Source organism: Lepidochelys olivacea, assembly GCF_965140295.1.
Source record: "Lepidochelys olivacea isolate rLepOli2 genome assembly, chromosome: 3".
NCBI lineage: Eukaryota > Metazoa > Chordata > Testudines > Cheloniidae > Lepidochelys > Lepidochelys olivacea.
In genome coordinates this window covers 103,746,316-103,773,062 of record NC_140413.1, presented here as the reverse complement: position 1 = coordinate 103,773,062, position 26,747 = coordinate 103,746,316, and the positions used below count along the sequence as shown (strand labels likewise).

Sequence of the window (26,747 nt, the reverse complement as noted above, 5' to 3'; positions counted from 1 at the left end):
GAATCAGTTCATCACCAGATTATTTATCTCAACCTCCATTCTTTGTCTGCTGGTCTCTTGAGAATCCAGTTTGAACCTTTGAAGAAACTGTGACTAGGTAATCAGCCAGATAATGGTTCCCTTCCCCAGAATAAAGCTTTGAGAGGCTGCTAACCAGAGGAATTTCAGCAGCATGCCCCCTTCTCCTAGAGACATTACATACTTATATGTTGTTGTGAGATTGTAATTGCATTGTTAATACAGTTGCCCACAAAGGTATTGCATTTAATGCAGTAAAATTTAACTTAATTCCGTAAGGTTTATCCAGGGTATTGCATTATCTGTCACAAGGGGTATATGCATCAATGTCTTAAGCAGTGAGGTTTCTTCTTTGCGTAGTGTCCCTATGGGTGCTCCACTGTAAGTGTGTTTGAATCCCTGCGCTGCTGATCAGAGAATTTCGGTAGCAATGTCCATTAGGCCTGCACATGTGCTGTATCTCCTCGTGCTGCACTAGCCAGCGCATGCAGGCTAACCCCCTCAGTTCCTTCTCAACAGCCCCTGGCTAGAGGCAGAGCCATTAGCAGTCCATTAAGACTGTCGTTTTATTTTACATACCTATAGTTAGTCTCCTAGTTCTAGTTGTAGTCTTCTTCTCCTTTCTTCTTTTATTGGAGGGAGGGGAAAAGACTTCAATTTCTTGCCTGCTTTTTCTCCCCTGTCGGGGACCCTTCCCCACAACTGGGTGTGCCCGGTATGCTGGTCTTCAAAAAATGTCTCACTAGTAAAGAGGCGATCCCGATTGCAGAGAAGTACCCTCAGTGCATTCACTGCCTCGGGGAAGGCCACATACAACAAATGTGTGGTCTTTGTCAACAACTCTGGCCCAGATCTCACAAAGACAGAGAGGTCTGCCAGAAGACCATCTTCATGGAGGCAGCTCTCACCCCAGTCACCTGGTAGACATGAGTCTTCCCCACAGCCTTCTATGTCTAAGGGCTGTGGGTCGAGAAAACAAGCTACGGACCCCTCTCATAAATCATCTAAGAAGAGAGAGTGAGGTCCCCACAGTGAGCCTTGAGATAGCCATAAGCGATCACCATCTTGCTCGGTGTCTTTGGCACCGAGACCATCTCATGGTCTTAGTACTGAAGATTCCCTTGGCTCATGGAGGCCAGCAGCAACCGGTACTACTGACAGGCCCATGGACCTGATGGGCACGGGCACCGAGTCATCAGCACTGAAGGACAGGAGTAAGCACTCCTCTAAAAAGACACTCCCAGTATGCAAGTCCACATTAGCGCTGCCAGTGACAGCTTCAGAACTGCTTCAAGATATTGAGGAACGGGAAGCCGGTACTGAGAACTATGTTCTCCTCCTTCTCCAGATGAAGCTGTCATGCCTCCTCCACCGTCTCTGGCAGATGACTTTTGATCCTTCCAGGAGCTGGCAAAGAGAGTGGCAGACACTCTTTAGATACCATTGGAGGAATTCAAGGACACCCACCATCAACTCCTTGACATCCTCCACTATACATCCTCCTCAAAGATCGCCCTCCTGATTAATGAGGCTGTTTTAGACCCGGCAAAGACTGTGTGGCAGAACCCAGAATCAGTGGTGCCAACCTGCAAGCGAGCAGACAAAAAATACTATGTGCCTGCTAAGGAATCTGAATTTCTATTCTCCCACCTGCCACCCAACCCCATCATGGTGGACGCCTTAAACTCCCGGGGATGACAACACCAGTCAAGGGCTACTCCCTAGGATAGGGATTAGAAGAGTCTTGACATTTTTGGTAGAAAAGCATACTCCTCAGCCATTCTACAATTTTATATCGCCAACTACTAGGCCCTCACGGAGAAATATGATTACATAAATTACTTAAAACTCAATAAGAAAAGGAGGACTTGTGGTACCTTAGAGACTAACAAGTCCTCCTTTTCTTTTTGCGGATACAGACTAACACAGCTGCTACTCTTAAAACTCAATGACTTTATTGAAAAGATGCCAGAAGCATATCGCGACCAATTTAAGGCCATTATCCAGGAGGACCAATTAGTGGCAAAGACATTACTGCAGTCTGCACTCGATACGGCAGCTAGGTCCATCTCCACACCTACGGTGATGCTATGAACGTCATGGCTTCGTTTGTCAGGCTTCCCGAAAGAGGTACCCTACGTCATTCTGATTGCTCCTATTTGGCCAAGACAGACTTACTTGTCACAGCTCGCATCGTGCCCAATGATCCCTCTCCCGGACATTCCGCACCTCCTCTTGCAGAACACTGAAAAATATTTGGGGGTCATGATGAATAATTATATGAACATTAGCTTCTGGTGCGGTGTTGTGGCCAAAATGGCTAATGTGGTCCTGGGATGCATAAACAGGGGAGCCTCAAATAGGAGAAGAGAGGTTATCGTACCTCTGTATTTGGCACCGGTGTGACCGCTGCTCGAATACTGTGTCCATTTCTGGTGCCCACAATTCAAAAAGGATGTTGATAAATTGGAGAGGATTCAGAGAAGAGTCAAAAGAAATGATTAAAGGATTAAAACATGCCTTATAGTGATAGGCTCAAGGAGCTCAGTCTATTAAGCTTAACAAAGAAAAGGGTAAGGGGTGATTTGCTTACAGTCTGTAAGTGCCTGCGTGAGCACAGATATTTAATAATGGGCTTTTCATTCCAGCAGAGAAAGGTATAATATAATCCAGTGGCTGGAAGTTGAAGCTTGACAAATTCATACTGCAAATAAGGTGTAAATTTTTAACAGTGAGGGTGAATAACTATTGGAACAATTTACCAGGAGCTGTAATAGATTCTAAATCACTGACCATTTTTAAATCAAGATTGGATGTGTTTCTAAAAGATATGCTTTAGGAATTATTTTGGGGAAGTTCTATGGGCTGTGTTATAAAGAAGGTCACACTGGATGATCACAGTTGTCCTTTCTGGTCTTGGAATCTGTGAATCTAGGCCATTGTGGCAAACTAGCAACCTGCACTGGAAAATTCCTGCCAGTTGAGGGATAGGGTTAGGGGTTCTTCGCTGAGTTCAGTTGTTGATTACAGTTAATAAAGTTGCAGCCTTGACATGTGACCTATATTTCTGTGTTTGTCTCATTGCTTCGATGTACAGTAAATAGAAGGAAGCTGGATCAGCCAAAAAGGCCTTCAAATTTTGAATAAATTGAGTGTCCATCTTAATAGAAGCCAAGTGTTATCTTATTGGGCACAGTATTTTCTTTTTCATTCAAGGGAAATGTGGAATAGTAAGCAAAGGGTCCATAAGCTTAAAAACAGGTATAATATTGAAAATGTGCTCTTTGCTGCTGCTTTTTCATGAAGGTACCATTTTAGAGAAACACTGTATATTTATTGTAGACTTTTGTTTTGTTTTGTTAATAAGGAGTCCGATGTAGCTTATATCCCTACAAGTGGTCTTGGTGGTGAAAATCTAGTCACAAGCTGTCGATCAAGTGAACTCACTGAATGGTATAAGGGAAAATGTTTGTTAGAACAAATTGGTGAGTGTACCATTCTGCTTGATTTAATATTTATTTGGTACATTGTAATCTTGTTTATATCAAAAATGTTCTTTTGTGGGGAGGGAAGTTGGGGGGGGGAATAGAATGCAATATAGTTGATTACTTAAGTGAGAAATTGTGAGATGATCTTTTTGATTACTAAATACAGGAAATCTCAAGGTATTATCAATTTTTTTTTCAGATTCTTTCAAGCCACCACAGAGATCAGTGGATAAACCATTTAGATTATGCGTGTCTGATGTTTTTAAAGGTTGGTTTTACTGTGTATAAATTTTATTTGACCAATCATTTTGAAGATGTAAATAAATCTCTCACATGAATGCACACACATGTAATATGTATGTGTGTGTGTATTCTGAAATAATTTTAAATAATTTTAAAATCATATTTCTTACACTGTTAAAATCTGACCATAAAATAAGTGTAAAAAGAGACTTCTGTTCAGGGGATTATTCTTCTTTTCTGTGTGCAAAGCACTTTTATTATTGTGTGTATTATTATTCATATGGTAGAGAAACTGAGGTAAAAGATTGTGGCTTGCTCATGGCCATACAATGAGTTGGTTGCAGAATGGGGAATAGAAATCAGGGGTCCTGGCTTCCAATCCAGTTCTTATTCTTTGAGACCATTACTAAGTGACACCGTGATCTGAGATTTAATATCCAACCTGACATAGTATCCATTAACGTATTGCCATATCATAAATTGTATTGTTTTACTGTTGAAACTTTAAGATTTTATCATATTGCTTGTATAGTGTGTACATACTTGGAATCAGAGTGATAGTATAGTAATCTGAACATCAGGTTAAAAAAGCCAGTGAAAATGGAATTAGGTTCAAATATTGGCAATGGTAGAAAAATGCATTCCATGCAGATTGGGAGAGGGTCTTTTTCAAAGAGACCTTTAAAAACTTAGGACCTATCAGCTCTGCAAGAACATTGAGGATCTCATGGTAGATACTGTAACACTAGATAAGGGTTTGTCCCAGTACCTTGGCCAAAATTTCCAGTACTACCACCATGACTGTACTGTGTATTGCATATGAGAGTAAATGTCATTACAGTTTTGCTATATGTATATAGTATGTAAAGCTCATTGAGAACCTTTATGATGAAAGGCTTTATTATTTGCAGTAACTAATTTTGCATTGAGCTTAGTTTTACAGATATACTAAAGAACTAAAATGAATAATTTCAGTAAACCTACTCTATAAAAAAAATCTGCATTTTCCAAGTTTGTTGGTGGTGGTGATTATGGGAAGTATATCCCTGTTTACAGATATAGGGTCTGTTGTTTAAATAGTAAATATTATTATAGTTGCACATACAGATCACACCAGGAATTTTTACATTCAAAGCTAGCTTTGAACATGCATCCAGCTTTGAAATTTGGGCTCATAGTTTTTGATTTTAGGTTTTTGGTTTTTTTCTAGCATACACAGTTCTCTCACTTTCCACACTTTTGGGGTGTTATGTTTTTTATCATTTGACCAACACAGTAATAATTCATCTATAAGTTTGCTCTAATGGAGAGGAAAAATGTCCCATTGGCACATCTGGTAATGCTTTTCTAGGTACATATACTGGAGCACCTTACAGTAATGGCAATGAGTAGGAAAGGAGGAAATGTATTCGATCTCTGATGAATATAGCATACATACATACATACATACATACATACATACATAAAAGAAGTGTTTCCAGATGCACACTGAAACTTTAAAAACTTTGTTTAAAAAGACATTTTGTGTAAAACCAAACATACCTGCATATATGCAGTCTCCATAGTTTGGGAGAAACAACTTTGCTTCAAGTGTGTCCGTAAGAGCAAGAACAGTAACATACGACTCACCTTTTAATAAATAACCAATGTGAACATTCCTATGACTAGAAATGTACCCAGTATATAGACCTTCAAAGTGAGAAATATACTTTGTAAATCCAATACTTCTTTATTCATAAAATATGCTACACTCTTCCACCATTATTGCAGTAAGTTTGGGTGGCAAACCAATCTTTAGCTGATTTTCCGAGAGTATAAAATGCCAATAGAGCTTCCATAATTTCTGGTTCATTGGACAATAAACATGCATGAACGCATGAGGGTTTATTAAGGTGTCTCAATAAATATTTTTGTCTGTAAACAGTGTTTGGGGTGCTTAAAATAGGCTAATGATCTAATTCTTGTATTGAAAAGCTAAAAACTGGATATTTATGCAACCACACGAATTTTAAAGTATAGGTTTCTGCTCTTAGTTAAGAAAAATATCAGATCAAGGGGTTTTGGAATTAATGGTTTGTTTTCAGTATGATGTAAAACTGGTGACTTTACAAGTAATGAATACTGACTCAGCTGAGAAAATGCTTTTTATCACATTAAAATCTGTCTACATTGCTAATGGGTTAATTGTATATAAAAATGCATCTTACCATATAGTTAATTGTTTTATTATTTTAAATGATTAACATGCTTATTACAGACCAAGGATCAGGATTTTGTGTGACTGGTAAAATAGAAGCAGGATATATACAGACTGGAGACCGACTTCTGGCTATGCCTCCCAATGAAACTTGCACTGCAAAAGGTATAGTATTCAAAAGCTTGTTTACTTTCAGGTCAATACTGGTCTAGGAACAGTTACTGAACTGTTAACTGGTAACAGGTTGTCAAACTGATACTAACTGTCAAACATAACATGTGAAAGCATAAACGAATTTTAGATGTGACTGTATAAATATCTGTCTTTGAAAGATATGTGAAAGTTCGTATGGGTTTTCATCTTTTTTACAGTGCTAGTTATACCAAATTTGTCAGCCTCATGTTTTTTTGAGTGAAAATATGAGAATTCTTTAGTTCATAGCTATAAAATGTATGAAACACAAAAAATCATTAGTAGTCAGATTTACTTATGAGCATTGCTATTTTTGTGTGGGTTTTAAACAGCCCTTGCAGGTAAATCTTAACTGCTGAAGATTTTTATATCCTGTTGTGCTGTAAAACATTCCTTGCTGGGGATGGAGGCACTTAGCAGCCCAACTGGATCCCCGGTGCTCAGGGGAGAATTGCAGATATATTTCTGCAGTCTTAAAAATTTCAAGGAACAAAAGAGTGTTAAATCATATTTCCCTTTCAAAATATGCCAAATAAATTTCAGCATTTAATTTTATTTTTTCACAGTTTTCTTAATTCCTGTATCAACAAATGGAAGAGAGAATGGAATTTGTGTTGAAAATAAGTTTTGTTTCAGTGTATTTTTCTGATGATGGTAAAAAGTTACATAACTGAGGAAAATTGCTGAATATCTATTTGTGTTAACAATTAAGTATATAGTATTCAGCATTGGGGGAAATTAAAACCCATTTTTCTGATTTCGTCATATGGAAGAGTTGATGCTAAATTTATTATTTGTTTTGTACCACTGGTTAATGACTGAACAATTTAGCCCTTGTGAAAAAAAATTCAAAATATTTGTGCGCTGATATTAATATGCAAAGTAATGGCTGGTACATTTAAATATGTTAAGATGCAAATGCTTCTCCATTACATGGAACAGAAGTAAAAAACATGACATTATTATGTGTTGGAACAAAATCAACAAAATCTTCATACAGTTTGCAGTAGTAAAATGCATAGATATGCCCTGCTAGATATATTTAAACTAGATGAAAAATAACAATGGTTTAAAACATATGTTTATATGTGTCTTTTCTCCAGTGCACTCTGTTGCTCTGGTTCTCTAGTGCATTAGAGTCCAAGGGCAAGTTACAGCAGTCAGAGTATGCTAAGTGCGGGGATGCCCTGGCCACTTTCCTACACAGGTTGCAGGAGAGGAGGAGGTAGCACAGAAACTACTATGATTGGTCTACGTCATCTGGGGATCCTCCATCCTATGTTGGGAAAATCCATCTGGTGCTGGAGCATCACATAGTGGCTCAAATGTAGCTGAGGATTTGGAGTCATTATTTATTACATGCTTACATTTAAGGAAGAGAAAATAATGTAATATATTTATATTTAAATACAAACTTGAGGCATGGTAACTTGTATATGGTATGCTATTAACTTATCATTTATAACAGAAAGAAAAGTCTGAAGTTCATTTATCCATGTATGGGAGTGCCACCTGTAGGTGAAGTAATTATCAACATGGCTTAACAAAGTAGTTCCTCATGACTTTGACATGCTTGAATTTGAATGACTCTATGCCTATTCTGGAAGGGAGCAGGAGAGACAGATTTGAAAACTAAGAAATACAGTTTGGTACATGTTAACATGGAATGTGTTTTGTTTAAATTGTTGTGATCTGCAGTGAAACAGACCTAGGTCTGTGGATATGTGCAGTATTTACCAAAGTTTTCATTTTATAACACTTACCTTTCTTCTGATCAATATCATTAATTTAAAAGTCATGATGAATTTTTTATTCTCACCGATAAGTCTACACCAGTGGTCACCAACTGGTCGATCGCGATCTCCAGTGGTGCAGTGTGCCCACCTCCCTCCCACACTGCTCCCGGAAGTGGCCAGTGCAGCCCAGGGGGCAGGGGTCTCCCTCCGCGTGCTGCTCCTGCCTGCAAACACCACCCATCCCTGCAGCTCCCATTGGCCTGGAGAGCTGCTTGGGCAGTGCTTGCAGAGAGGGTCAGTGCATGGAGCCACGTGCCCCCCGTCAGTCTCCCCCCCCCCCCCCGGGGGCGCATTGGCCTTTTCCGGGAGTGGTGTGGGACTGGGGTAGGCATAGGAGTCACTGGAGGTAAGTGCTGCCCGGCAGGAGGCCACACCCTAAACCTCATCCCTGAGTCCCCTCCCAGAGCCAGCACCCCATACCCCCTCCTGCACCCTGAACCCTCTCCTGTACCCCAAGCCCTACCCTGAGCCCCCTCCCAGAGCCAGCATCCCAAATCCCCTCCTGTACCCCAGCCCTGAGCCCCCTCTTGAAGCCAGTACCCTATACCCCCTTCTTCACCCCGAACCTCCTCCTGCACCCCAAGCCGCAGCTGGAGCCCCCTCCCAGAGCCAGCACCCTGTACCCCCTCCTGCACCCCAACACTCTGCCCCAGCCTGGAGCCCCCTCGCAGAGCCAGCACCCTGTACCCCCTCCTGCACCTCAGCACTGCCCCACCGTGGAGCCCCCTCCTGCACCCAAACTCCCTCCCAGAGCCTGCACCCTGCAACCCCTCCTGCACCCCAACACTCTGCCCCAGCCAGGAGCCCCCTCCTGCACCCAAACTCCCTCCTAGAGTTTGCACCCCTCACCCCCTCCTGCACCCCAAACCCCTATCCCAGGGTCAGCCCAGAGCCCACACCCCCCCCCCCGAACCCCAACACTCTACCCCAGCCTGGTGAAAGTGAGTGAGGGTGGGGGAGAGCAAGCAATGGAGAAAAGGGGAGATGGAACGAGCAGGGTGGGGCTTTGGGGAAGGGGCGGGCATCAGGGAAGGGGAAGGGGAAGGGTAGATCCTGTGTTGCCCTTAGATTAAAAAAGTGATCTTGAGCGTAAAAAGGTTGGAGATCACTGGTCTACACCCATGAGTGCATACCTCACAAACAGAATATAATACCTATTTAGTAGCTTTCTAATAGATAACATGATGCTGCAACCCAAAATCATTTGTTGCATCCTTCTATGACAGTGAGCCAGCGAGCGCTAACCCATGTAGGGTAAATGAAAGTTGACACTAGAACCATTAAGGAACATGAAAGGCGGTGTAAAATATTCATGTGCATCAGAGGATGGGTGGGGCAAGCACTGTGGTATTAGTGCACAGTAGTATTTTCGAGACCGCATCATCTGCACTGTGTGACTAGCGGCAGGTCCACTCCCATGACTTAGACAAAGCCATATTAATATACAGGGTGGAGTGAGAGCGATAAGTCCTGACCAAAAAAAAAAATTGTTTCCTTTGTGCTTTTAATCAAAAGCTTTTACTCTCAGCCCATTCATATTGAAAATTGATGAGTAATGGTTGATGAAGCACAAATGGCCCAAACAGAGCTGTATGTTTGTAGCTCAGAACCTAGGTACTTCACTGTGAGGTTCTGTTCTTACTCATTTCCAGGAATCACATTGCATGATGAACCAGTTGATTGGGCTGCAGCAGGAGATCACGTTAGTCTCACTTTGACCGGCATGGATATCATCAAAATCAAGTGAGTCCAAATCTGAGTTTCAGTCTAAGCAACCGTTTGTTTTTAATGAAAAACCTTGTAACTACTACACTTTACAGTCAGCGGTTTACTTGAAGAATGATTTGGTTACCAGGATATTTAAAACCAAAGTGATGCATATCACCTGGCCTGCATGTACAAACGTTAGAAACATCTGCTGCATGTGCAACGGCAACCTCAGAAGAACACTGTTCGTGTTCATGATTAATTCACCCTAATAATGGCAGAAGTGACTGTAAAAGCCTTTTGCTTATGCTTCCCATTCTTGGAATCTTAAAACATACATCTTAATTGCTTAATGGAACTTCAGAGAATACTCTAATATTATATTTAGAATTTAGATAGTATAAAAGATTTACCAAGAATTCACCAAATTGTAAATCATCCAGACAACAAAGCATGTCTAAACTGCCAGCACGTACAAGCCTTGTACCAGTAACTAAATATGGCCAAATTTGTAGTGAACAATTCATTCAATAAATTTAGGCCCTTATTCTGTTTCTAAATTATTGGGAAACAGATGTCAATTTTTCAAATAAATAATAAATGGTTTATATAAGCATATTTCAGCCTACTCATATCTAACAATGTGTTTGCCACAACTGTTGCAATGAGTATTGGCTATTTGTAAATTGCTATTCATGCAACATTGTTGGTAACAAAATTCATATGGCTTCTTTTCTGCTTCCGGGTCAGACTGCCAAACTCACATGGATCTTTCAAGCTGGTTGACCAAATGCTTCTAGCCTCTATATTTGTGCAAATTTATACTTTGTTTATGAAAGGAAAGAAGACAGTTATTTTGATTTCCTTCACTGCAGTGGTATTCCTGTGAGAAGTCCTTGTGCTGTTGTCAAATGGAGTTAGGGTGGGATTTGTGCTGTCCATGTTCTGTAGGTGGTTTATCTTGGGTGATTGTAAATTTTTGGGAAGTAGAGGTCCTTAAGTTTCAGGTCTATTGAAATTGTTGGTATTTTGTTCTGTCCAATTCCTAGGGCATGGCTGCGTTGCCCAGATCCCTTGGCCAAAGTTTTTTTTATGGTCATGTTTAAAAGGGTACAACTGATGTTGTTGTGTGTGAGTAGCAAAGTGATGTATGCATGGGATAGGGCATTGGTTTTCTTTCTGTATGTTTTTTTTGTTAGTGGAGATCTGGTTAGTTCTGAGTGACAAAGGGCAATGCTCATCCCCATCTCCCTTTGCCCACAAAAAAATGATTTCTTGATTTAACATTGCCAGTTGCTCTTCTTAGATTCAGTATAGTTCTATTATGAAGGTGGATTTATTTTTTGCAACTGAATATAGTGCTGATGAAAGTTGCAAGGTTTGACAGTGCTGGAGATTGAAGCCCTCAAGGTACAGAACAGGTAAATAATAGGCAGCAGCACTGCAAATTTGCCCATCCCAAAATATCTTGCAGAGAGATGACCTCTGGGTGACAGGCTAATTTATTCTCCTAAGTGTCTTTTCTCACCAAATAATGTCATTTCAGAAGAATTTTAGCAGTGGAGGTACTTGTCCATTTGGATCTTGCCATAATTCTTTGTGCTCACCCATAAAACAGCTTTTATATCCTGTAGTAATGCACTTGACTGGGTGCTTTAACAGTGTGATGTTTTCTTTTCACATACAGCATATTAATGTGTCACTTCTTTAACTTCAGTATTTACTTAAAAATATACTGCTTAACATTTTTCCAATATGCTATCAGAATATTTGTCTTTTTTCTTCCTCTTTTAGTGTTGGCTGTATATTTTGTGGTCTCAAGGAACCCATCAAAGCCTGCACTCGTTTCAGAGCTCGAGTCCTCATCTTTAATATTGATGTCCCCATTACTAAAGGATTCCCGGTAAGTCTTGAAATATTCTTCTCTTTGAATGTTCTGATTTTCTTTCTAGGTGGCTCAGTATTCTTTTTGATAAAAACCAATTTTAAACTCAGAGAGGAAAAACTTAGTAAACAAAATTGTGAAATCAGTGGCATTCTCTTGAAATTCCAGATTCTAGTTTAAAGAGGCTGCAGAGTTACAGCTTTGGAGGTAGATGCCTGTGTCTGCTGGTTTCTGATATGATGATATGCCCTGTTCAGAGAATGTGGGGGTTTCAGCCATGCCTGTCATTAATAAGACGGTATATGCGTGATTGTAGAAATGCACTTGGCTGTAAATTACCTAAAAATCTCAGTACCTGCCACAGGACTGCACTGATGTGGTAGGGTTCAAAAATGGATAGTAACCAAAAAACGTAGAGTGAATGAAGTATTTATTGTAATGTGTAAAAGTATAACTCATAAGAGTGATCTAGCAGTCATGTCCACAAAGATCCCATAAAGTCCAGGATGTGGCTCCCCAGGAGATAAGCTCTGAGTGAAAGAACATGTTTATGTTTACATTGTAATTTGAGGTGTGATTGCAGCAAGCTTGGATCTAGCTAGCTTGAGTAACAATAGCCGTGTAGCCATAGCAGTATGGGCTCTATAAGTCTGCCTGGGACCCTGGGTATATACTCAGGAGGCTATCCCTCGCTTCCACTGCTTCATTGCTATTGTTACTCGAGCTAGTGCTAGCTAAGGTCTGTCTACATGTGCTGCAGTTGCATCTCAAATTGCAGTGGAGACATACCCGGTGAGTGTTTGTGAACATGAGGTACAAATGCTTCACTGAGAAGTCCATCAGTAAAGCAATGGATTTTATACGGACACCAGCGTGTTGTGCTACCATTGGGCCAGTTCTTTATTTTGGCATGTGCATTAGTAGACAGAATTTTTCAGAAGTCAAACTTCAGAGCTTGAGGATCTTTTAGGCTCTTACAATGTAGGTAGGTGTAAATGTAGAATTTTAACATGTAAGTTACTAACTGAAAAAAGTAAACTATTGTTATTTTAGGTGCTTTTACACTATCAAACTGTAAGTGAGCCTGCCACTATTAGACGATTATTGAGTATCCTTCACAAGAGTACTGGCGAAGTCACAAAGAAAAAACCTAAGTAAGTATTTGCGAGGTGAACATTAATTACCATAGAAATTTGGCAGGTTCAAATTGGTTAATATAAAACAAATTGGATCATATTATTCCCAAACATATTCTGTTTAACAATAAAGTAATAATATACTTGCATATTCTATAATGCTTTTCATCTGTAGAGCTCAAAGCACTTTATAAAGCAAGGTGAGTATCTTTAGCCTTGTTTTGCAGCTGCTAAGGCACAGAGAAGTGAATTGACTTGCCCACTGTCACACAACAGGTCATTAGCAGAGTCAGGAATAAAACATGGATTCCCTGATTCCCACCTCAGTGCCCTGTTCACTAGATCATGCTGCTGTAGTTTTATTTCCTGAAACAGGATAGAGTCTACAGTATGGTTTTAGACACTGGTTGACATATTGTTGCATGGCTGTGACATCGCCAAAATGGCCCACTCCCAGCGAATGCATGGCTGGACCTCGTACTGAAAAGAAATGCAGAGGAAATCCTGAATCCTAGAAAAAAGATTTGTGTGTTTTGTCTCTAGAGAAGAGATGATATCAGTGCCCCTCAGTATTCTGCACTTTCTCTCTCATCTCACACTGATTTTTCTTTTCTTCTGCTCTCACAAGCTAAGCAGTGATAGCAGACTCACTACTTGGTTGAGTGACCACTATGGGTGACCACTAGGGGGGAAATGGAGGTTATGGTGATTCAGTAGAGAGCACTCATCTGTCTAAAGCAGTATTAAATCAATGCCCCAGCTTGCCGGTATTGTCGTTCACATGAGACTTAAAACTGAGATCCTGCTGCTTGTGGTCATTAAAGATCCCTTGATCTTTCACAAGAGTAGGGTTATTAGCCTTGGTGTTTAACCAACATCCCTCTTGGGTAATTACATTCTGCTTGATTGAATTTAAAAATCCAACCTGTAGTTTCAGTTGGACACAACATTTTTCCCTGTTTGCCCTAAGCTGTTGTGTGTTAGTACTGTGCACTGTTAAACAGTTGTCCCATGTTGTTCTACATATGGAAGTATTTAATTCCTGTAATTTCTAGTGTCTGTAACACACTTTGACATGCACCTAGATCGGGGTTCTCAAACTAGGGGTTGTGACCCTTCAGGGGGTCACAATGTTATTACATGGGGGGTCGTGAGCTGTCAGCCTCCATCCCAAGCCCCGCTTTGCCTCCAGCATTTATAATGGTGTTAAATATATTTAAAAGTGTTTTTAATTTATAAGGGGGGGTCGCACTCAGAGGCATGCTATGTGAAAGGGATCACCAGTACAGAAGTTTGAGAACCACTGACCTAGATGAAAAGTGCTATGTAAATGAAACATCATTAATTATTAACAGCAATTTAGAAAGAGACTACACATCCAGCTTGTGGAAAAAATTATCTACAGTGTTGGGCATTTAGTAATAATAGAGAAAGTTGGGAGAGAGCTTTTAAAAATTTACATTTTATTTCAGAACACAAATAGATGAAGCAATATTTAAGTAATCTGAAAGGAAAATGCACAGGGAGCTCTTAGTTCAGCTGGAGTTTACAAAAATTCTCTAACTAGAGTTGTCTGCTTTAAAAAGGAGAATTTCACAAAGCTGAAAACAATTTATGAGCTAAATCAGTTGGGAGAAATTATTTAAACAAAAGAAATATGAATGATAATTGGGAGTTATTTAAGAACATTTTAATAGATGCCCCAAAAGCCTCATTTGGGAAAGAAGGCTGTATTGGTTGGCTGAGAGGGAAATGAAAGCAGCTATTTAAAAAAAAATCTGTAATATATAACAAATGAAAAAAGAGGAAGTTGATAGTAATGAATATAAATCCCAAGATAGGATTTGTAGAAAATTGAGAAGGGAAGTGTACGGACACAAGGAGAATCTATGACCAGCACAGTTGAGGACAATAAGGAGGCGTTTTAAAAGTGCATTAGGAACAAAAGGAATCTTAACAATGGTATTGGTCCATTACTAGATTGAAATAATAGTAATAATGCAATATAAGTCAATGATAATGCAGAAAAGGCAGAAGTATTCAGTAAAAATGTCTGTTTTAGAGAAAAAGCCAGATGATGTATTCATATCATACAATGACCATGAAATACTTTCCATTTCAAATGAAATTGAAAATGCTAAGTAAGCAGCTACTAAAATCAGCAGGTCCAGATAACTTGCATACAAGAGTTTTAAAAGAGCTGGCTGAGGAGCTCTCTGGACCATTAATGCTGTTTTTCAATAAGTATTGGAACATTGGGGAAGTTCCAGAGAACTGAAAGAAAGCTTAATATTGTGCCACTATTTAAAAAGGGGAAATGGAATGACTTTGGTAATTATAGGTCTGTCAGCCTTACTTCCGCCCTGGCCAGAATAATGGCATGGTTGATACAGGACTTGAAAAAGAATTAAAGGAGAATAATATAACTAATGGCAATCAGCATGGTTTATGGTAAACAGATCCTGTCAAACTAACTTGATATCTTTATTCAATAAAATCATAAGTTTGGTTGATAAAGATAATAACGTTGATGTAATATATATAGACTTCTGTAAGATATTTCATTTGGTTCCATATGACATTTTGATTAAGAAACTAGATTGATACAAAATCAACATGGTATATACATTAACTGGATTAAAGCACAGTTAACTGATAAGTCTCAAAATGTAATTGTAAATGGGGAATCATCATCAAGCAGCTGTGTTTCTAATGGAGTCCTACAAGGATTGGTTCTTAGTCCGACACTATTTAACATTTTCATCAGTGACCTGGAAGAAAAGACAAAATCATCACTGATAAAGCTTGTGGAGAACACAAAATTTGGGGGAGTGGTACATAATGAAGAGGACAGGTTACCGATCAAATGCAATCTGGATAGCTTGGTAAACTGGGTGCAAGCAGACAATATGCATTTTAGTACAGCCGAGTGTACACTCATAATGTTTAGGAACAAAGGATGTGGGTCATACTTACAGGATGGGGTTCTCTATCCTAGGAAGCCATGACTCTGAAAAAGTCTTGGGAGTGAGGGTGAATAATCAGCTGAACATGAGCTTCCATTGCAATGCTGTGGCCCAAAAGGCTACTGCTATCCTTGGATGTATAAACAGAGGAATATTGAGTAGGACTAGGAAGGTTGTATTACTGCTGTATTTGGCAGTGGTGTGACTGCTGTTGGAATACTGTGTTCAGGTCTGCTATCCACAGTTCAAGAAGGATGTTAATTAATTGTACAGGTTTCAGAGAAGAACCATGAGATTGGGGGGAGGGATAGCTCAGTGGTTTGAGCATTGGCCTGCTAAATCCAGGGTTGTGAGTTCAATCCTTGAGGGGGCCAATTCGGATTTTGGGGCAAAAATTGGGGATTGGTCCTGCTTTGAGCAGGGGGTTGGACTAGGTGACCTCCTGAGGTCCCTTCCAACCCTGATATTCTATGAATGATTAAAGGATTGGAAAACATGCCTTATAGTGATAGACGCAAGGTGCTCCATCTGTTTTACTTAACAAAGTGAAGGTTGGGGGTAACTTGGTCACAGTCTGTAAGTACCTACTTGGGGAACAGAAATTTGATAATAGAAGGTTCTTTAGTCCAACAAACAAAGGTATAAAAGATCCAGTGGCTGGAAGTTGAAGCTAGACAAATTCAAACTAGAAATATGGCACAAATCTTTAACAGTGAGGGTAATTAACCATTGGAACAACTTTCCAAGAGGGATAGTCACTCAAAAGTTTTAAATGAAGATTGGATGTTTTTCTAAAAGATTCTCAAACAAGAATTAATTAAGGGAAGTCTTATGGTCTGTGTTAAACCTGAGGTCAGACTCAATTATCATAGTGGTCCCTGCTGGCCTTATAACGTATTAATCTATAACTTGCAATTGGATTAGATTTTTTATCTGCTGACAGATGTTTCACTGTTATTTTATAGATATATTGATAGATATAAAAATTGGGTGTTTTAATATTTTGTTTGCAGGGTCCTCACTAAAGGACAGAATGCTTTAATAGAACTACAAACACAAAGGCCTGTTGCCCTGGAATTGTACAAAGATTTTAAAGAACTTGGAAGGTTTATGTTACGCTACAGCGGATCCACTATAGCTGCAGGAGTTGTCACAGAGGTACGATGCTTTTGTAACAGACTTTCTAGAATGTTGATTATGGAGAGGTGGCAGCTTCTCCATAATAAAGGTTTGCAATCAGTTTCCATGACAAAGCCCTATTTTATCAGTCCCATTACTATGGATTGGGAAATTAATTTGACCTGAAAATTGCCAGATGTACTGTGAAGACAAAGGAGAACACTTCTGCAAAGTTTTGAGGAAAATTTGTCAAACTGTTCTTTGAATTACAGGTCATTAAATGAAAAGAACCACGGTTTGAAATTTTAAAATGTCTCTTCTTCATATCACTCCAACTAAAAAATGGCTTATTACTATCCCTTCAAAGTTTCCACATAGATAAACTTTCCTGAAAACTTTTCCCCCAACTATGTTTAAAGAAAATAGGTTGCAATTAAGCAACATTGTTAATTTTTGTTGTTACTAGCTTTGGGCCCAGTCCAAGGGTATGTCTACACTACGGAATAAGGTCGAATTTATAGAAGTCGTTTTTTTAGAAATCGGTTTTATATATTCGAGTGTGTGTGTCCCCACAGAAAATGCTCTAAGTGCATTAAGTGCATTAACTCGGCGGAGCACTTCCACAGTACCGAGGCTAGAGTCGACTTCCGGAGCGTTGCACTGTGGGTAGCTATCCCACAGTTCCCGCAGTCTCCGCTGCCCACTGGAATTCTGGGTTGAGATCCCAATGCCTGATGGGGCTAAAACATTGTCGTGGGTGGTTCTGGGTACATATCGTCAGGCCGCCGTTCCCTCCCTCCCTCCGTGAAAGCAAGGGCAGACAATCATTTCGCGCCTTTTTTCCTGAGTTACCTGTGCAGACGCCATACCACTGCAAGCATGGAGCCCGCTCAAGTAACCGTCACCCTATGTCTCCTGGGTGCTGGCAGACGCGGTACGGCATTGCTACACAGTAGCAGCAACCCCTTGCCTTGTGGCAGCAGACGGTACAGTATGACTGGTAGCCGTCATCATCATGTCCGAGGTGCTCCTGGCCACGTCGGCCGGGAACGCCTGGGCATACATGGGCGCAGGGACTAAATTTGGAGTGACTTGACCAGGTCATTCTCTTTAGTCCTGCAGTCAGTCCTATTGAACCGTCTTATGGTGAGCGGGCAGGCGATACGGACTGCTAGCAGTCGTACTGTACCATCTTCTGCCGAGCAGCCATGAGATGTGGATGGCATGCAGTCCTTCTGCACTGTCTGCTGCCAGCCAAAGATGTAAAAGATAGAAGGAGTGGATCAAAACAAGAAATAGACCAGATTTGTTTTGTACTCATTTGCTTCCCCCCCTCCCCTGTCTAGGGGACTCATTCTTCTAGATCACACTGCAGTCACTCACAGAGAAGGTGCAGCGAGGTAAATCTAGCCATGTATCAATCAGAGGCCAGGCTAACCTTCTTGTTCCAATAAGGACAATAACTTAGGTGCACCATTTCTTATTGGAACCCTCCGTGAAGTCCTGTCTGAAATACTCCTTGATGTAAAGCCACCCCCTTTGTTGATTTTAGCTCCCTGAAGCCAACCCTGTAAGCCGTGTCGTCAGTCGCCCCTCCCTCCGTCAGAGCAACGGCAGACAATCGTTCCGCGCCTTTTTTCTGTGCGGACGCCATACCAAGGCAAGCATGGAGGCCGCTCAGCTCACTTTGGCAATTAGGAGCACATTAAACACCACACGCATTATCCAGCAGTATATCCAGCACCAGAACCTGGCAAAGCGATACCGGGTGAGGAGGCGACGTCAGCGCGGTCACGTGAGTGATCAGGACATGGACACAGATTTTTCTGAAAGCATGGGCCCTGCCAATGCATGCATCATGGTGCTAATGGGGCAGGTTCATGCTGTGGAACGCCGATTCTGGGCTCGGGAAACAAGCACAGACTGGTGGGACCGCATAGTGTTGCAGGTCTGGGACGATTCCCAGTGGCTGCGAAACTTTCGCATGCGTAAGGGCACTTCCATGGAACTTTGTGACTTGCTTTCCCCTGCCCTGAGGCGCATGAATACCAAGATGAGAGCAGCCCTCACAGTTGAGAAGCGAGTGGCGATAGCCCTGTGAAAGCTTGCAACGCCAGACAGCGACCGGTCAGTTGGGAATCAATTTGGAGTGGGCAAATCTACTGTGGGGGCTGTTGTGATGCAAGTAGCCCACGCAATCAAAGATCTGCTGATATCAAGGGTAGTGACCCTGGGAAATGTGCAGGTCATAGTGGATGGCTTTGCTGCAATGGGATTCCCTAACTGTGGTGGGGCTATAGACGGAACCCATATCCCTATCTTGGCACCGGAGCACCAAGCCGCCGAGTACATAAACCGCAAGGGGTACTTTTCGATAGTGCTGCAAGCTCTGGTGGATCACAAGGGACGTTTCACCAACATCAACGTGGGATGGCCGGGAAAGGTGCATGATGCTTGCATCTTCAGGAACTCTGGTCTGTTTCAAAAGCTGCAGGAAGGGACTTTATTCCCAGACCAGAAAATAACTGTTGGGGATGTTGAAATGCCTATCTGTATCCTTGGGGACCCAGCCTACCCCTTAATGCCATGGCTCATGAAGTCGTACACAGGCAGCCTGGACAGTAGTCAGGAGCTGTTCAACTACAGGCTGAGCAAGTGCAGAATGGTGGTAGAATGTGCATTTGGACGTTTAAAGGCGCGCTGGCGCAGTTTACTGACTCGCTTAGACCTCAGTGAAACCAATATTCCCACTGTTATTACTGCTTGCTGTGTGCTCCACAATATCTGTGAGAGTAAGGGGGAGATGTTTATGGCGGGGTGGGAGGTTGAGGCAAATCGCCTGGCTGCTGGTTACGCGCAGCCAGACACCAGGGTGGTTAAAAGAGCACAGGAGGGCGCGGTACGCATCAGAGAAGCTTTGAAAACCAGTTTCATGACTGGCCAGGCTACGGTGTGAAAGTTCTGTTTGTTTCTCCTTGATTAAACCCCCTGCCCCTTGGTTCACTCTACTTCCCTGTAAGCTAACCACCCGCCCCTTCTCCCTTCAATCACCGCTTGCAGAGGCAATAAAGTCATTGTTGCTTCACATTCATGCATTCTTTATTCATTCATCACACAAATAGGGGGATGACTACCAAGGTAGCCCAGGAGGGGTGGTGGAGGAGGGAAGGAAAATGCCACACAGCACTTTAAGCACAGCACTTTAAAAGTTTACAACTTTAAAATTTATTGAATGACAGCCTTCTTTTTTTTGAGCAATCCTCTGTGGTGGAGTGGCTGGTTGGCCGGAGGCCCCCCCACCGCGTTCTTGGGCGTCTGGGTGTGGAGGCTATGGAACTTGGGGAGGAGGGCGGTTGGTTACAGAGGGGCTGCAGTGGCAGTCTGTGCTCCAGCTGCCTTTGCTGCAGCTCAACCATACACTGGAGCATACTGGTCCGGTCCTCCAGCAGCCTCAGAATTGAATCCTGCCTCCTCTCATCACGCTGCCGCCACATTTGAGCTTCAGCCCTCTCTTCAGCCCGCCACCTCTCCTCCCGGTCATTTTGTGCTTTCCTGCACTCTGACATTATTTGCCTCCACGCATTCGTCTGTGCTCTGTCAGTGTGGGAGGACAGCATGAGCTCGGAGAACATTTCATCGCGAGTGCGTTTTTTTTTCTTCCTAATCTTCACTAGCCTCTGGGAAGGAGAAGATCCTGTGATCATTGAAACACATGCAGCTGGTGGAGAAAAAAAAAGGGACAGCGGTATTTAAAAAGACACATTTTATAAAACAGTGGCTACACTCTTTCAGGGTAAACCTTGCTGTTAACATTACATACATAGCACATGTGCTTTCGTTACAAGGTCGCATTTTGCCTCCTCCCACCGCGTGACTACCCCCTGAACCTTCCCCCCTCCCTGTGGCTAACAGCGAGGAACATTTCTGTTTAGCCACAGGCAAACAGCCCAGCAGGAATGGGCTCCTCTGAGTGTCCCCTGAAGAAAAGCACTCTATTTCAACCAGGTGACCATGAATTATATCTCACTCTCCTGAGGATAACACAGAGAGATAAAGAACAGATGTTGTTTGAATGCCAGCAAACATACACTGCAATGCTTTGTTCTACAATGATTCCCGAGTACGTGTTACTGGCCTGGAGTGGTAAAGTGTCCTACCATGAAGGACGCAATAAGGCTGCCCTCCCCAGAAACCTTTTGCAAAGGCTTTAGGACTACATCTAGGAGAACCGCCAGGGCAAAGTAATCCTTTCACATGCTTGCTTTTAAACTATGTATAGTATTTTAAAAGGTACACTCACCAGAGGTCCCTTCTCCGCCTGCTGGGTGCAGGAGGCAGCCTTGGGTAGGTTCGGGGGGTACTGGCTCCAGGTCTAGGGTGAGAAACAGTTCCTGGCTGTCGGGAAAACCGGTTTCTCCGCTTGCTTGCTGTGAGCTATCTACAACCTCCTCATCATCATCATCTTCTTCGTCCCCAAAACCTGCTTCCGTATTGCCTCCATCTCCATTGAAGGAGTCAAACAACACGGCTGGGGTAGTGGTGGCTGAACCCCCTAAAATGGCATGCAGCTCATCATAGAAGCGGCATGTTTGGGGCTCTGACCCAGAGCGGCTGTTCGCCTCTCTGGTTTTCTGGTAGGCTTGCCTCAGCTCCTTCAGTTTCACGCGGCACTGCTTCGGGTCCCTGTTATGGCCTCTGTCCTTCATGCCCTGGGAGATTTTGACAAAGGTTTTGGCATTTCAAAAACTGGAACGGAGTTCTGATAGCACGGATTCCTCTCCCCAAACAGCGATCAGATCCCGTACCTCCCGTTCGGTCCATGCTGGAGCTCTTTTGCGATTCTGGGACTCCATCATGGTCACCTGTGCTGATGAGCTCTGCATGGTCACCTGCAGCTTGCCACGCTGGCCAAACAGGAAATGAGATTCAAAAGTTTGCGGTTCTTTTCCTGTCTACCTGGCCAGTGCATCTGAGTTGAGAGTGCTGTCCAGAGCGGTCATAATGGAGCACTCTGGGATAGCTCCCGGAGGCCAATACCATCGAATTGTGTCCACAGTACCCCAAATTCGAGCCGGCAACGTCGATTTAAGCGCTAATCCACTTGTCAGGGGTGGAGTAAGGAAATCGATTTTAAGAGCCCTTTAAGTCGAAATAAAGGGCTTCATTGTGTGGACGGGTGCAGGTTTACATCGATTTAACGCTGCTAAATTCGACCTAAAGTCCTAGTATAGACCAGGGCCTAGTCCCACTGAATTTAAAGGGCTTGTAAACCGAATCCTGCTTGCACAGATGGCTGTAGGAGTTTTCTGCTGTTAACTTCAGAAGACTCAGGGACAGGCACTATGCGCATGTGTAAAGACTTTTTGTCTTCTATTATCAGGATTGCACCTTTGAAAATATAAAGATTCTTCTAAACTGACAGACAGTGTCGTCTTTTTTGAGGCCTGTGTTTTTGGATCTGTAGGACCTGAGTTCTAGTTCCAGCTGTGTTTAGTGTGTTATGGAAAGGTGCTGGTATCATCCCACTTTTATACAGAGGCCCATGGTTTAAATATTAGAACTCTTATCCCTATGCTTAAAACAATTTCCCAGAGCTCGTGAGGCTTTGTGAACTATGTTACAAAGGTGTCTTAACATACTTTCTTGTCACAGTTTACACAGGACTCTGAGCTAGGGCCATGATCTTATAAATCACTTGCACACATTTAACATCGCTACTGTGAGGTGTCCCATTGGGACTCCTCATAGTAATAAAGTTAAGCACATGCCTAAGTGCCAGTAGGTTGGGGCCTAAATAAGCTTGTGGCTTGTTAGGCCCTTCTTTGGAAATAACTTTTTGTAGGACTCAGTGTTGTTTCAAAGAATTTTAGAGAAAATTCAGACTATTGTCCCTGAAAATGTATCGGTAGATAATCTATTAGAATGTATACATTATGACCCTTTGGTGGTGGTCTCTGTTTTTTTGCTGTAGTATTTTCATTTGTTTTGTTTTTTTTATGAAATGACAACAAAACCTATAGCTTTTCTTCTTCTTCTTTTTAGATTAAAGAATGACAGTGGTGCTAAGTCTTCCATGACCCAACCAAAATGCAATCAGCCATCCAAACCGCTTTCCGAATCCAGTTACTTCAGCTGAAGGAACTAAGTGCAATTAAATTAAAAAAAAAAAAAAAATTTAAATCCACATTGGACATTTAGTGAACTTTTTATCAGTCTCTGCCTACTGCGAAACAAAATGCCAACTGACATGGAAATGCTAAGGTTGCACAATCTCATTTCAAAAGGTTCCATATTTCTCTGTGAAATTCACCCCATATTTGCAGCTCATAGAGCTTTATGGAAACTTGATTGGAAAGGTGCATTAGAAGATAAGATTGTTCTATGATGATTCACCATCTTGCTACTTCCAGCCATAGACTGTTTACATTTTTTTCTTTGATTTGCTCATTGCTGCACATTAATCCAGTAAAGTAACTTAATTGGTCTAATGTATTTTAAGGTTTGAGATGAATGCATTTTCAGGGAAAAAATAATTGTTTACTTCAGTTTCAGAGAATGGTATGTAATGTCATCCACAAGATTATTTCCCGCATCCCAAAATTTATTTAAAAAAAGAAAGTTTAATTTCATGTGTAGTGGAAGCTGTGCCAACAATGACTAATTTTATTTTTGAAGTATAAAAATATAATAAAGTAGCCTGGTCTGAGCATAATGTTTTGCCTCCTTCAAACCGTATTATTTAATTTAAACCTGTGCTAAATTCCATTACACTGAGTATAATTTTGCAGAACAAAACATTTCTATGTAAACATTATAAAATAAAACTAGAAACTGCATACTTAGCATGTGAGAGTATGTCTTCACTGCAGAGTTAGTCCAGGCTCTTATTTGCGCATTGCACCAACACCCCTCCCATCATCGGAAAAACCCACTGATCCAATTTTAGTGATGCTTTCAACACGAGATTCCTTTTCCCGCGGTACAGGCTATAGCCTGAATGATGTTTTCACTTGGGCTGGTAACCTGCTTATTTTGTAGTGAGGATGCATGCTAAACCACTCGAGTGCTGGTAGTCCTTCAGTGCCTTCCCACAATTCCCCCTGTGTGCCCTGAAGGACAGGCAAGTTCTCCCACTATTCATTGGGACTCAGCGTGACTCAGCTGGCTGGATATGACCCCAGAAGTCCTAGCAAGTGCAGGACACAGTAACTTGGGTAGCACTTTGCAGTGCGACTGTTCCCATCCATGCTATTCTGATCTGGGTGCCCAGACATGAATGCGATGACCTGGATTAACTCTGTGATGAAGACATACCCTGAGATCTGAAGAACACTGAAGACTGGGCTTATAATTCTATTCAAGTGATTGCCCAAAAACATTCCCATAGGCATCTACCTATGCTCATCTATCCTTACTCTTCTCATACTGGTGGAAGTTACTTTGACTACAATCAAATGCATAGATCCCAGTTCTGCAAATACTTACACAAGTGCTTAACTTTACACATGTGAATTATCCCATTGACTTCAGTGGGAGTACTTATGTGTGTCAACTTAAGCATGTGCTAAGTATTTGCAGAATTGAGGCCTAAAGATGTGTCTTCACTGCACGTTTAACATGGGTAATTGACACCTCTGTGAGCTTAGGCCAGGTATGAATCACTGTTCTTGCACTCAGCCGTGTGTGTCTTGGGAGCTTATCCTATGGTTCTTTGTGGTGAGAAACACTAAGATTGTTTCACAGTCTGTTGCATCAGTTGTGGGAGGAGTAGTCTGTCCTTTAGGGGGAACTGTGAGAAGGGCACAGTAGTGCTATCAGCACTTAAATTATTTTGCCTGCATCCTCAGTGTGAAGTGGGCAGGTTTCGGCCCCAGGTAAACCAAAGCTGGGTTCTAACCAGAGGCCATGTTGATCTCAGGTTACGGGAATTTCTGGGCCTGTTACCCTCAAAACTGAACACTCGTCTTGTGAATTATACCATTATACCAGTACCATTAGTTACGGCTTCCAGTAGATCTTTAACAATGCATGTCTTTAAAGTTGCACTTAAACCATTATGGCAGCAGTCCTGAGGCTGACAAGATTCCAGAGCTTTCATACTCCCAAACACTTGCATTGAGCCACCTCAGTAGACTTACTTAAAACCAAGGTAACACTGTTTATAGATCTGAAATCCCAGGAGAGCTGAAGTCCTGGGAGTGGAAGAAAAGTATCCCCAAACTGAAAATTTTAGTCTAGTTCCTAACTCTTGTGCATGAGGAACCATATACATCAGAGCCTCTTTTCATCTTAAAAATGCAAATTGACCCAAGTGTTACACCTGGTTAGTACAAGGGACAGAAATAAATAAATGGTGGAAAAAATGAAGGAAAGACATGCTACAACTTCGAGATCAGTGATTTTTTTAATTTTAAAAGTACAGGTTCCACCACATTATTATTATTTCTCAGGCACAGCATGTCCTAGAGTTCTGTCTGTTTTGGGTTAGAACAGTGGTTTTCAAACTTTTTGAGCTGAGGACCTCCCCGCCGCTCCCTTTGAGTTACAATTTTTGGTTGCATTCCCCCAACCCAGACAAAAATAGATACAATACCTGCCCCTCCCTCTTTGGGTTTTCAGGGTGGGGGAAGGCAGGTATGACAGTCTCTGGGGCGGAGCCAGTGCTGGGTGCAGAGGCTGCTGGGAGCAGAAATCGGTGTGGACACGGTGGCCGTTGACACTCACTGGCTTGGGTGGCTTGCTGAGGTGAGTCGGGGTGGAGGTGGTGCTCCTTTTCTGAGCCTCACCATGTGGGGCAGTGGGTTGCTGCTCTCCCACAAATGTTCCTCTGTGCCCCCTTCCCCAGTTTGAAAACCTCTGGGTTAGAAGATGATGGTAAAATGTTTCCAGTGGAACTTGAGTCAAATATCTGGAATCTCTGGGTGAATTTCTAGCCTAACTTTAATAGGGCCAAGATTTTACCCCCATCTTTTTCCTGTCTGCTATTGAAGATGGACTTGCAAAGCCCTAGCGTAGTACCTAAAATGTGAGTCCTGGCTCTCTGAGGGCAATGTGCAAGTGTTGCTTGGGTGTTGTCTGTTTCCCAGTTCTTAAACGAAAAATAGAATTCAGGAGGATTTCCCAGATCTCTTTAGCTGGTAGCTTTAGGCTCTCCAGATTAATCTCCTTATAGAAGTATCTAACAATACTCTGTCTTAGGGATGTAGTTACAGAAAAATTCTAGGGATGAGCAATACCGCTCACATTGTTTACAAAACTCTCTTTGCAAAATGTAAAGTCCTTGTTGGATGGCTGCATGGGTATCCCCTATTAGGAATTTCATAAAACGCATGGTATTTTGTGTGATCGGTGCATTACAAAGGTGAAAAAAATTGTTCCTCCTAAAAGTACTTTTATTACATTTAATGTGCTCTTTTTCCTTGTGCCCCAGTCCCCATTTTACCCCGGATCAGTGCTAAGTGGAGAACCCAGAAGTCCTGAGTACTGCATGAACTTTACCAACTAATTCCACTTGATCTTCTCCCCTGCCCCCCCAATCCCCATGAACACACCTTTTACTATTACAATACAAATGAACAAGCAAGCTAATCTGAAAATAAATCATATGTATTTGCATTATACAAGTGAGATGGTAGCCACACAAAGCCTGACTGACAATTGTGCTGTTTGTGTATACGCAACTTGTGGGGAGCTGCAGTCCATCTTTCCAACCAGGGGCTGAGGTGTGGTGGTTTCATTGCACTGTACCGCTTGTGCAACGTGCCTGGTTCCAGCAATGAAGTTCCTGTGGCACCTCTCCATTATGCTATCCGGTAAGGCTTGAGATTCAATGCCCAGTGGGTACAGCAGAACGGCTGAATGGCTGGTTTTGCCTGCAGCCCTTCTGGTTTCAAAACACACGAAAAGGCCATTGTACTGGCTTTTGACACCAGTCTGCATGCTGTCTGGGTACTTATCTGACCCTGTTGTTGTAGCACTGTTCATTGAGTTTGAAGTTGGG

At 42.0% G+C, this 26,747-nt stretch overlaps 1 protein-coding gene across 1 annotated transcript in view; it reads left to right on the top strand.

Moving 5' to 3' along the window:
* Window positions 1-23,421, top strand: part of HBS1L (HBS1 like translational GTPase) — a 132,991-nt gene extending 109,570 nt beyond the window's left edge. The window contains exons 11-18 of the mRNA XM_084623932.1: window positions 3,386-3,503; window positions 3,706-3,774; window positions 6,007-6,111; window positions 9,587-9,677; window positions 11,436-11,544; window positions 12,580-12,680; window positions 16,642-16,786; window positions 22,790-23,421. Of these exons, the coding sequence (XP_084480058.1) occupies window positions 3,386-3,503; window positions 3,706-3,774; window positions 6,007-6,111; window positions 9,587-9,677; window positions 11,436-11,544; window positions 12,580-12,680; window positions 16,642-16,786; window positions 22,790-22,801 (750 nt within the window). The 3' untranslated portion in view covers window positions 22,802-23,421. The remainder of the gene's footprint in view (window positions 1-3,385; window positions 3,504-3,705; window positions 3,775-6,006; window positions 6,112-9,586; window positions 9,678-11,435; window positions 11,545-12,579; window positions 12,681-16,641; window positions 16,787-22,789) is intronic.
* Window positions 23,422-26,747: the final 3,326 nt, after the last annotated feature.